At 40.2% G+C, this 12921-nt stretch overlaps 2 protein-coding genes and 1 long non-coding RNA gene across 4 annotated transcripts in view; 2 read left to right on the forward strand and 1 right to left on the reverse strand.

Annotated features, from left to right (window-relative positions):
• The window catches only part of LOC145437780 (ficolin-2-like), a 53830-nt gene that overhangs the window by 3765 nt on the left and 37144 nt on the right, over positions 1-12921 (forward strand). The gene's annotated exons all lie outside the window — the stretch shown is intronic.
• LOC145437776 (uncharacterized) lies at positions 944-7200 on the reverse strand. Of its 2 annotated transcripts, none has more exons than XM_080315074.1 (8): positions 6886-7200; positions 5546-5751; positions 4790-4958; positions 3996-4152; positions 3278-3377; positions 2871-3218; positions 1323-1413; positions 944-1258 (listed from the first exon to the last, which is right to left on the reverse strand). In XM_080315074.1, the coding sequence occupies exons 1-8, from the start codon at positions 7031-7033 to the stop codon at positions 1182-1184; spliced, it is 1296 nt and encodes a 431-aa protein (XP_080171200.1). In that variant the 5' UTR covers positions 7034-7200; the 3' UTR covers positions 944-1181. The 2 variants fall into 2 exon arrangements, with proteins under 2 accessions (XP_080171200.1, XP_080171199.1); XM_080315073.1 differs by having other exon boundaries at positions 2757-3218.
• Positions 4038-4959, forward strand: LOC145437777 (uncharacterized). The gene is made up of 2 exons (XR_013914735.1): positions 4038-4177; positions 4499-4959. It is a non-coding gene; the product is annotated as an uncharacterized LOC145437777 (long non-coding RNA).

Below are 12921 nucleotides of genomic sequence, written 5' to 3' on the forward strand. Positions count from 1 at the left end.
CAATATTTTTGTCTTTTTAGACGACATTTTAATTGCGACTCGGACTGAAGAAGAGCACATGGCAACATTGACGGAATAGTTTTCAAGGTTTCGTAAGTTCGGACTGGTCATAAATGTCGATAAGTGCAGGTTCGGCAAGGAAGAAATCGAATTTTTAGGTCACCTTGTCAATGCAAGAGGAATTATAGTCCCTTACCATGAAAGGTTGACAGTGCTTGGCGACATGCCCAAAGCGATTGCATTGGAAGCATCTCGTTGGCGGTGGATTGTAGGCTATTGTCTGGTTTTAAAACGGAGATAGTGGAACATAACGTGCGGTGGAATCGTGACCGTGCTGCAAGACAGTAGAGCTGCAGTTGTACTAACAGTGCCATCTTTAGTTTTATGGTGAGCCTTTTAACATGAATTACATTCATGCTGCGAAAACTTTCTAAGAGCTCCTGTTCAAATATTTCGACAGGTACTCCGGGGATAACTGCGCGATTTGCGTACGGTCTGGGTCGAAAGATTGATGTCTTAATTTTAATGGTTGTCGATGCTGACTTCAAAGTGGTGCAATCAAGGAGCTGCTTTGCTTGCTTTTCGTTCGTGCTCGTGGTTCGGTCTATTGACTATAGTCAAACTTTGACGTGCTGTATTCTAATAGGTATCATTTTTTCATTGTAATCTGCATTTTTGTCATGTAGCTCTAATATTCTATATTTTCCTACACTTGAATGCAATTCTATATATCATTGCAGTGACATATTATCCATTCAGTTATGTTCCTTAATCCTCATTTTAATATATTGTTAGTTGTATTACCTATTTTAGAATGTCAAGTCTGGTCTGTTCCTTGTTTGCTGGGTATCTTTTCACCTTGTCCGAATGTTGTTGTGTTTTGAGACTATCAAAAGAGTAACAAAACTCACCAGAGACAGCAAGCATATCACAAAACGAAATCGAAATGAAACCGCAAGTTTCCATAAATCTTTATTGAAATCACACGGAACGAAAGAAGAATCAAAAGTCTAGAGTTGGCCGCTTCGCCATCCTCTTGACAGAATCGAGTTTGCTGACTTAGACACGTGTCTTTTCTCAGCATGACAGCCGGATGTAACGTAGAGCGACCGATCCGCTTATTCGTATATCCACCGCAGTCCGGGTGATTGTGGAATTTCGACGTCGAATTTTCGCGATTTCTACGAAAAACTGCTAACCGACAAGCAAGGTTGCGATCTGTCGTAGCGGCAGTACCTGCAGAGATCCCTGAGGTTTCCTGAATGAGAAAGATAGAGAGTTAGAAAAAGGACCCATCTGCGAGGAACTGGGTATTCTCTTACTCGAAAACGATCCGCACTTGGTCGGGTACCATTGAGTCGCGGCGTCCCGGTGGCAGAAATACCGCCTGCACAGTTTCAGCGGATTTCCTCCCTGGAAGCATAAGAAACTGTTGAAGCAACCGATTTGATCGCTCAGGTGATATGTTGACAGCTCGATCCAATAATCATAGGGCATTTGTCTGTATTTAAGATGAATCGGCATCATTTGATGACGTCGAGATGTTGTGCCGTTTGAAATGAGGGAAAGCAGAGAACGATCAAGTTTTCCAGCTTTTATTCCTAAAATGGACTTTATGTAGGCCTAAATGCCGGTTTCTTTTATTGTCACCCAGAACCCACGACGCGCAACACGACGCGATATCTCACGCATCTTCAATCATGAAATGAGAACATGCAACCAGGGTTGCCAACTTCGGGGCGACAGATAAAAGCGGAGACAGCACATCAAATGACCTGCGACCTGGTATTTCGATGTACGGTAACGCAAGATAACGATTCATAAGACGCATGACACCTATATGCCTACTGTAGTTTCATACTTCTTTAATTCTAACATCAAATACCTCCTTAGGTGCACGAATAAACAGTAATTGATACTGATCTGATGTGCTGTTAACAAATTTTCATTGTGATAGTTGCAGGACGACGAAAGTGCCAAACTCAGATTTCCGGTGCTGACCAACAAGAAAATGAGCCAAAATTCCGAAATTTGACTTCCAAATGCGCCAATTGGCAACACCGCATGCAACCATCACTGTTCAGTGTTCATGCATTTTCGCGTGTTCATGGGAAACACCGATTGACGTTGCAACAATGAGTATTCCCCATGAGCACGTGGAAATGTAGGAGCCCAACAAACAGGATGCCGAACAGAGATGAGCGGATTTGAAATTTCTAATGTCCTAATCCAATCCAAATTCGACGCTTGAAATCCAAATCCTAGTTTATAACTTTTGTATATTCAAACTCTAATCCTAATCCGATTCAAACTTGAAATTCAACTTGGAAAGCTATCACCTACATCTTATGCCGATATATAATTCTGTAAAAGGATATAAAACGCTGAATGAGTGTCATAAATATAATTATTACTTTGCATGTGGACGTTAAATGAGGTGTGAAAGCAAGCAAGATCTTATCAAAGTACATGAAGCAATAACTTCGCAAACTTTGTAAAATCGTGGTAGGACGGAAAACTTTGTCGTCATTCGCTACAGGACATCAATCTCCCCGAAAATCGGTAAATTCAATCCTAATCCGAACCCGTCTGAAAAAAATTCAAATCCTAATCCAATCCGAACCAAATCCGTCAAAATTTCACAAATCCTAATCCTAATCCAAGCTCATCTCTGATGCCGAATGAATTGTGGATGAGTGATGTCGTCACGCTCCCATGCTCATTTTTCATGCTCGCCATTATGTGTTGGCCAATACCTGTTCGGTGGCGCCATGGTCCGTGTGTGGAGTAGAGGTGGCTGCGATCTGAGCCGTCGGTTTCGGGATGAAGATGGCGCCGAATCCGGAGTCGATTCGGTGCCACTCACTCACCGATAACGTGGGCCTCCGGACCCGGTTCCTGCGTGTAGTCACTCGCCTGCTGGTATGCGTCTGTGTCGTCGTTGTTGCACTTGTTGTTGTTGTCTGCGTAATGGCGCTCGAGATATCGGTCGTTGATGATTTGCTCGTCGTGATTGTTGTTGTTGATGATTTGCTCGTTGCGATTGTTGTTGTGTGCGGAAATGGCGGCGTGGGTTCAGTGGTCACCTTACGGGTTGGGAGGGGAAAGGTCGTCTCCACACTGGTAGTTGCTCGCTGAGTTATCGTCGATGTTCGTTGGGACGGCACAAAATTAACGGTGCTTTGCGGTTTGCTTGTTTGTTTTGTTTCCTCGCACAGCTGTTGACGGACAATTCGTTTCGTGGGCTTGCGGGTTTTGAACGAGACGCGAGACTTACCTGGAATTTTGTTTTGCATTGTTTCTTCTTTTTGTTTCCTTTGCCGCACACTTGAGAGTTCAACGACGCTTTCCAAACGCCTTTCTTGCCGGTCACCTTCCTGCGAACACATACACGTTGAGGCACAGAGCACGATTGCGTCTCGCGATGCCGCTTCGTAACTATAGTGCGATAAGTCAACTTCTACAGCGACAGTTCTTCACGAAAACCACTCACTGACTATTTTAAGCCCAATGGATTTGCGAAGGGAAAGCAACTTTACCTAACTCTGCATCACTTTTACCTCTTTGACGAGAGAAATGATCAGCAGAAATGCGCTGGATACCACATCTGGTACACGGTAACAGAACATTCAAAGATGGCTGCTATTTTTAATGTGATTTGAGCATTTTGCGTGATTGCCAACGATACCTTGCAATTTCGAAAGTTTGTGATTAACTACTAAAAGTACGCGATCTCTCGCCACATCCAAATCTTCAATCTTCTCACTTGAGTGACTATCAGACTTAATTTTATACTTCCTATTGAAGCAGTTTTGAGGTTTCTCGGAAATCGCTACTACCTGAGTATAAGAAACAATGACTGCTTTGACTACACCTCTGAGTATGTATACATAATAACTGCAGGTATTAGGCACCATGGCATTTCGCTTGCATAATTCTATTATATACTATATATAGAGTTATAGACCGTCTCTATAATTCAAAATGAAACTAACCTGCAAGTGGCTGTGAATTTATTTCCCTTGTTTATCTTCAGTTTCTGGCTCGGGACAAACCCGTTTTTGCATCTCAGCGCGCATTTCGAGCCGACCTCTGTTCCCTTTGAACATTTCACGACGTTCACGGGCTTGTCGAATGATGGACACATCACAACTGAATCGAAAAGGATGATGTAAAGGTCGTAAATGCGTTCATTGATTCGATCAAATCATGTTTGATTGTCCATTGTTTTGATTTGCGTAGGTTTTGATTTTATCTTGCATTGTCTATTGTATTGTAAGCTATATATAAGACTGCGAGCTACAACATCAATATTCACCTTCAAGAGATTCTCGTCAATTTAAATTTAGATTTGACAAAACTGGAGTTGATGATTTTGACCTGATTTGAATCGAACGTAGGATTATATAGAAGCTAGATTTGGTTTTGGACTTTGTCATGAATTTTATTCTAAAATTTCATGTCCACGATAGGGCCTACTTCGATTTCAACCTTACAGGATTTCTTCTTGGATATGGATGCAATACATATATAATTCTGGATTTGGATATGAATCTATCATCATGAATGGGATTTGGATTTCAAAATAATAAATACTATACATATATTACAAAATATTAAATATATATCGTTGATACGAATATGAATATACACTGTTCTTTCAAAATTTCTACTAGTTTAGTTGCTGACGATTACCCCCGACGAGTGTCAGCCTTCGGAATTATTTCAATATGAATATACTAGTCACATTTATATCTTTGAATATATTAAATATGTATATAGTATTTACCTGGAGGGGAACTGATGCCGTATTCCATCTCAAAAGTGGCAGATTTTTCATCGATCGTGATTCTGACGAACTCGAACCCTTTCATGTTTACGATTTTCTGCTTCGTTTTGTCGGTGATTTTTTTGAAAGTTTTCCATTTCGACTTGGGATTCGATTTAATCGCCTGGACCTGCAAAGACATGAACGCACCGTTACGACATCGAAATAACTTTTGATCACGAAAAGTTCCTGAGGAGAAACGGCGATTTGAGTTGAAAATTCGACTCATTAAAACTTGATTCATAGTTTGCCGCCGGGGTTCCGAACATCTTCAAGATGCACATCGATATTTTCTTTAAATATTATCCATCTTTTGAGTAGTAAAAGTCTGTTGCAATGTGAAACCACAGTTGGACAACCAGAAAATTTTCAACTTTTCAGAATTGGATCACATTACGAATGATGGCTATACCGTTTCCGTCCAAATTGCACGACAATGGGAATCACTGAATGAGTCGATAAAACTTGGAAAATGAACTGAATTCCGAAATAGAAACAAACACAAGACCAATCAAGTTCATTTCACCGAGTTAATTCTCATAAGCACGACATATGTCAGTACAGCAGTCTTGGCTCATTTTGTACTATACGGTACTCCTGCAAGGATTTTCAGGACAACCAGAAATTAAATTAGAATTAGAATACTGACATGTTGCTCTAATTAGAGAACTAGAATTATCTAATTGAGCGAATCAGCTTGAAACACCTTGATCTCACCAGAAAAGTTCCGCCTTTTAAGTCGGCCTTTTTCAATTTGATGGAGAGCTTTTTCTTGCCGATTCTTTTGAAAAACACGCATCTTTTCGATAGATCTTTTTCGTCTTTGAGGGCGAAGGTCGGCAAATTCGACGCGGGCCTCGAAATCGGAAATATAATTTTTCCGCTTTCGCCGTCGAGTTTGTGAACGCATCTCTGGGCGCAGGCTGATAATAATATACGCTGTTATGATTGGGCGCAATGGTTCGAGAACTCGAATGAAAGGAGTATTAATTATAATGTATAGTAATTCGAGTCGAAACATGATTTTTTAGTAGAAATTATTGACTACGATAACCATTAGTTAACCAACAGTTAGTTCTGTAGTTAAACTGTAGTTTCGATACTATTTTGTTCTACGGAAGCACTTAGACCTCAATTGGTTTGTTTGTTTGTTTTGGGGTATTCATGGTGTTTGTCGACTACTATGGTCATTTACACCAGGCCGATATTCTTCTTATTTTCCGTAACTGCCGACTTATAGCACGGCCCACCTCTAGGCTTTTGTAAGACACCGCCGACGCGGATGAGGTGGCGAGGAGGAGCCTAGGTAAACCTCCAGCACTTAGGTATCTAACCTCGATTGGTTGTATTGGAGCATGCGTAACTTGTAGGTTGGTACACAGCTATGCACGTTAGTGGAACAAGGTCATATGACTCGATACTAGGCCGGCTAAGACCGACATTCACTGTAATTCCGAAAAGTCAACACATTATTGGTATTTCGTCCATCAGTCCTGGTATTTGGAAAATAGGGCCAGAAATTGTTAGGACTTCAGAAAATGACGAGATTATGAATACGAGCCATTCTATATCACTCGAACAGCTAGAGTTGAAAGAGTGGGCTGAACCGTATTGAACTCAAAACTGAACAGCGCATACAATGACTTGGATTCGGACTCGAGTCACAACACTATGACTCGGGCTCGACCCTCTACTCGATGACTCGGACTCGGACTTGACTCGATGTTGAATTGAAAATGACTCGACTTGACTAGAGTCAAACCTCTATACAAGTGAGATTGACTTTGGACTCGGAACCGTATGACTTGGTTACAACCCTGACTGGTAATGACATATCTGTCAAGTAGTCAACAACCCACAGCATTGTCTTTTTTCATTATATTCACACAAAAAAGAAAACTGTCAATACAAATTAATCTTTCTTAAGTCGCGACAGATGTCTCCATAGGTTATACGTCATCTCGACATAGAAACAGTTTGTATAATAGTGCCAATGATTCCAAGGAATCAGAAGGCCAAAAAATAGGATTCCGATTAAACTCAAAGCCAAAACTCACCCACTGATGCGATCCCGACTAAAACACAAACGATTCTCATTACTTGCGAACACATTGAGATTAGAACAACCAACAATAACAGTCTATAAAAGCATAAGAGACACTTTGTGACATTCCAAATAGACAGTAGACGGATGGCTTCGCACATTTCAACGCAAATTCTAACCACAAATCTCAAACCAACATCCACGGTGCGGATGAATCTTATGGCGATAAACGAACTCGATAAAACCAAACTCAAGAATTTACGACGTGTCTCAGAACGACTGGTCGGTAAAAAATACCATTTGAATAGTATTTTGAAGTTCTGCACCTTCAAGAAGCTCTTCAAAGAATAACGAATAGATAACATATTTTGTCCGTGGTGCACAAGGCCGGAAACGGCGACACGCGCCACTTAAAACTCATCAGTAATAATAATAATAATAATAGAGCTATTTCACAGAATTGGCGTGGAGTTACTCCTATGCTGACTCAATAGATAGATTAAAGTCGGATATAATTGTTTTCGATTGTGCCATACCCGACATCTAATCGGGAGATGATCGAAAGAGATATGCTTTCCATAATCACATTCGCAATTTCTACCAGCTCGTGTAAACTTTAAGGATAATCGACCGCTTCGTGCACACAACTGATAACAAAACTCAACTTCGTCATAATAAACTTTGAAAACTTGGTACATGTCCAAATAATAAAGCAGTACATTGTTGGATACACGCAGTCATGTGCGTGGAGTTTAGTTGGGGTTGGCATATTCTGAGATTCGACGCTTTTTGCAAATCACAAAATTTAGTATATCGGACGAGAAAATGGGTAATTTTGAAATCCTTACAGGAGAAACTGTTGTGCTGACTTGAAAAAAACGTTATTTATAGAACTTGACTCCCGAAATACACGCTAAAACGTCAAGATTCCACATTTCGGGTCAATTGTGGCTTTTTTAGTTGCGCATGGCTGTAAAAGCTATAAAGGCCCACGAATACCCTCGGAGTACATTTGGACGTACTCGGAGGACATTTTCGATTTCCTGAAAAAGGAGGACAAATCCTCCTGAACGGGGGCGTATGGTAACCCTAGTTTAGTAGGTCCTAAATGTAAGCTATTTACAACGATTCAAAAAAAACATCACAACTAACCCTTTACAAAAACAGCTGATATTGGATTTTTTAGTTGATACCGATAAAACCGACAACCATCATCTTCAACGATAACCCCGATCTATTCCGTAGATATTCAATAGATATGGCGTCTATAGCTTAAGGCGCATTTCCGAAACTTCAGAATATTCCTTTTAACAGCTTTACATACATTGCTTGGATATGACATAAACTAGAAAGTCTACATCCGGGCATCTGTAAACTGTAAGAAATAGATCGATGTTCCCAGTCGAACAATCACAGACTATCATTTCATGACTCCATGCTACCATATGTTGTGTCATGAAAATTAGCGATATCTTTTCAACCTCTAATTTCCTCTGCCAATATCGATATTATATCATTATCAATAACACTGCTGACGTGGAGTCGCTAACATAAATTTAAAAAAAAATCCAAAACTATCCGTTCGTGAAACCAACGAATCGGAATTGCTGTGGTGCGCAAAACGATTTAGACAAACTCCAAATTTTGCGTATATGATATCTGCATTCGAATTCAATTGATTTTGCCTCGCGATCTAATATTAAAAGTGTCCTATCTGGATTTTTTATAACGCGTAAAACGATGCCAAACTATCTCCTGTCCTGGCTAACAAGCATTTATTGTTCAATGATCGGTTTCCGTAGTTTTATTGCCACCTTCAACTACGGTATTTTAATCACAAGCCGCACCACACGTCAACCTTCTTGCGGAGAAATGTCAACCGACTTGTACCTTCGCACATTTGCGTCAAGTCGGCTATTTTTACATATTGCGTGAAACACCTTCAAGGAATTGAAGCTGAGATCTGCTCGCTCTCTCGTTTGATTGTTGTTAGTATTGGCATGGAATGGATGCTCGGGGATATCGCATCAAATTTTTGCACGAAGCATATGATAAACATCGCAAAAATCTGAGAATCTTTTCGATTTCTTTTATAGGAGGCAGTTCGCCTCGTACAAAATCGATTAGGAGCTTTTTGGAGGTACAGAACTTCAATATACAATTATCGTATATTGATATTGATATGATTCTGAACATTTTCAGCTGACAATCGTCAGGGATAATCGTCAGCAACTGTTAGAGAATTGGAAACAACATTGTATATCAACAACAATCGTTTAAGTGAAGTCATAAACATCATCTGTAGACTATCACGATTTGCAAGCAAATTGGGACATCTGTCTATAGCAGTGGTCGGGAACCTTTTTTGTTCGAAGAGCCATATTGGCCCTATTTTTTCAATCTCCACTTCCAAAGAGCCATACATGCCAATCAACTGCTATGTCACAATTGAAAATTCGTGATGTCATGGTGGCACTAATTCGAACTCACTACACGGGATTCCTCGTGCGCGCCATATTTTTTCTGTAAAAACTGGTATTTATTGTTCGAAACTCGGAACGAGAGGTAAGGCCAAACCGGGCCAAACCACACCATTGATAACGCAATTCATCGTAAGTTGCTTAGAATTTATTATAACTGATATTAATCGAATGTGGCTTTCACACTGAGCCAGAAAATCTGAATACTTATCGACTTCTCAATTCTCAAAGTATTCGGCGGTAACTAACGCTGCGCTACATGCTTACATTTTATCGCCGGTACTACGCAGAGCTATATACTTACCAATCGAGAACCTGGATAGCTATGGCGTAGTTTGTAATTGTGAATGTTACATTCACAGCAGTTCATTTCGCGCCGGAGATCAGGAAGACAATTACTTTGTTTTTTTGTTTTGTGGTTTTCATGGTGTTCGTGGACTACTATGGTCATTTACACCAGGCCGATATTCTTCAATATTTTCCGTAACTGCCGACTTACAGCACGGTCCACCTCTAGGCTTTTTGTAAGACACCGCTTACGCGGATGAGATGGCGAGGGAAGCAATGAGTATTTGAAAACTGCGTTTTTAAATGGGCGTCGCCATGTCTCTATGCTCTTTGATTAATCAACGTATCGCACAATTAAAGATTTCGAGTCGGGTCCATAGAATTTGCGAGTGATATTAGCCGCCGGAGTGACAGTCACTTAAATTTGATGACTTTGAAAAGAGGGGTCCGCGCCCCTAAACCTGAAGACCGCATTGTCTTTACCTCTCAAAAACACGTTTATACTGCCACGAGAATAATTATTCGGGCCGTGTTGAAAATTTACAAGTCGCTGGAATATTGATCAATTCAGTACAAAAATAAATATTTGGCTTTGAGCCATATCTTATACCCTAAAGAGCCATATATGGCTCGCGAGTCATAGGTTCCCGACCACTGGTCTATAGAAAAATTTCCAGCTCTTCCATATTAGATCACAATTATAATTATTTTAGCTACACATTGAAATGAATGACTTCGTTAAAACTTTGGAATCAAATTACATTCCGGATTGGAAAGAAATGCAACGGAAATCATGTTCCTTTCATATCGAATGAGAGTTGATTTTCGTAAGCACAAGAATGGAAAATGTCTTTACAGCAAGCTTGGCTCGTTTCGCACGATACAGTTCACCTGTAGCATTTTCAGGAGAACCCGAATTCAGAGTAGAATCAAATTGAGACCGTAGAAACAATTGACAAATTAGATCAGAATAGATTACCAGCATTTAGCTATGATTATAGTATAATTAGACTAGAATTATCCAGTCTGCAGCGATGGCTATTTCACGCCGTTCCGATGATAGTTTCACTCATAAGATTGATGCAAACTGATCATATTTTCAAAATCCAAAATGCAAAACCTACTGTAAGACGATTTATTTTGGTTGTCCAAGTCAGCTTGCAAGGAGCGTTAATATCAGAAAACTTTGAAAATATTCATTACATCCTTAAAGCAGACTAGTTTATTATGCCTTCATATTGTTAAAAATCATGTTATCACATATTTAATCAAACATGACTTGAGGAAAATGCGTCTTTGAACCGCAAGGCCCGAAATCGTGCATCAGCGGATGGCACGCGTCACGCGGAACGAGTCACGCGGCGCGCGTCCTTACCAAGGACAGAGGGTTTACATAAAATGTGATGGAAATCGTATTTTGGTAGCAAAGGTTTAGCGATAGCCCGGGGCGATAAATGGCAGTTATAGGAAATAAACGACAACGCTATACTAATGTCTAGGATTACCGAAATTGAGAAATAAAAACACGAAATGAGATTCGAATCTAAATTCTTCGTACATACGCACGAACGTACGAAATTACACGGTGATAATGTCGGTTAATACGAGACACTTCGACTGTGTATTTAAAGTTTAGAAGTTTCTTTCTATTATAGTGCCAATCACATAACATAAAATTACAGCGCTGGGTTCACAGCTTATTTACGCGATTAAGAATTTCGAGGTTTTAGGATTTCGAATTTTGATTCAGAATATTTCTTCTGGACAGACCGTTGTACTCAAAACAAGATGAAAGAATAATTTAAAGCTAGGTCAATTTGGCGTGGCATCGCAATCATCGATGGTGACTCGGCTCAATTCAATTGAATTTTCGGAACGTTTGAATTTTAAATCACAAGTGAAATTTTGTCCTGAATTCCAAGGTCATAGTACAGGGGTGGCCAAATTCTTTTCTCAAATAGCCAAATAAGGTTTTCCAATCCTTTGCGCGGGCCGCTTGAGTATTGATGCTTTTGTTTACAGATAGATTTGCAACGGTGAACGCAAGACTTATCATGTAACGCACCAAAATCGCAGACATTTATGTCAGGAAGAATCGGTGTTCATTCATGTTCTAACCGCGCTACACTCGCGAAAATATTTCAAAATTAACGTATGAATTTAGTCAACAATATCGGTTCTTGTAATGTATAAATTAGGCTACATATATTGCGGGTTAAACGTGGGACTCATACTGCAATGACAGGTAAGTAGGTAGGTAGATATCTGGCGATGATGACTCCTGTACTATTTCAATGGTTTACAATTCTTTTTATAGCCTTTCCGCTTGATATCGTGAATTCGATGACTGGCCAAATAGTTTGCATCTGTGAGTAGGGACTCTGCCGTTAGTGATAGGCTACTTTATTCCGCTCGCCGGTCCGAATTAGAATCATCCTGGCACGGTAGCTTAGCAATGACAGGAGTATTCGGCGCCTGGACAGGTTTCGGCCCACATGCGTCGATCATTATGGGCCTAAATTTCATCACAGACGCTTGCGGATTCGCAAGTTTGCTGAGATTTTGTATATTTTGTGTCCTATGGCTCGGATATATCTGGCGCCAAAATGCCGGTCCCGCGGTCTGCACACTGTACACCACCAGATATTCCCGATATTCGGAATCCGAATCTATCCGGATACGGTTGGCAATTGAAAATTCAGTGTCCGAAGAAATCTGACTGTTGAATTTCTAATTGGAGTTTGAAAGATACCTGTCATAATTATGTTAATTTTTCATATTTCTGCGAAACAATCCGGCTGAAATCCGACCCTCAATGTAAACTCAAAACCGGATCCAGTCCGGCTACGTTAAAAATCGATGAAATCTTGTTGCGAGTCCAGATTCCGGTGGCCATCTACGCACACCACTGGACTGAAGCATCCCAACGGTTTTCACTGATACCAGGAATATTTGGTTCTCTCATAATTACGTACACAGCTAGACTTGATTCGGTGTATTAGGCGTATCTTTTAATTTTTAGGGAGGGTAACTAAATGCAAGAAATCTAGATAAAGATAATCTCGAAAAAATCAAATTAAATCAATCTATTGCCAAATACTCTACTTTATGGTAATTTACAAAAATATACAAAAAATTTAGGAGATGGCCCCTTTCGCCGCCACTGGCTACGTCAATGCGTCGAAACTGTTACATTTTTGTGTCATCAACATCCCGAAATTTTGCGGTTAGTCCATATCAATTTTAAATTGGTTTCGCCTATACACTTCCACTTCTGCTTA

Source organism: Botryllus schlosseri, chromosome 4, assembly GCF_051294905.1.
Source record: "Botryllus schlosseri isolate E-star chromosome 4, Bs_hap1, whole genome shotgun sequence".
Classification (NCBI taxonomy): Eukaryota; Metazoa; Chordata; class Ascidiacea; order Stolidobranchia; family Styelidae; genus Botryllus; species Botryllus schlosseri.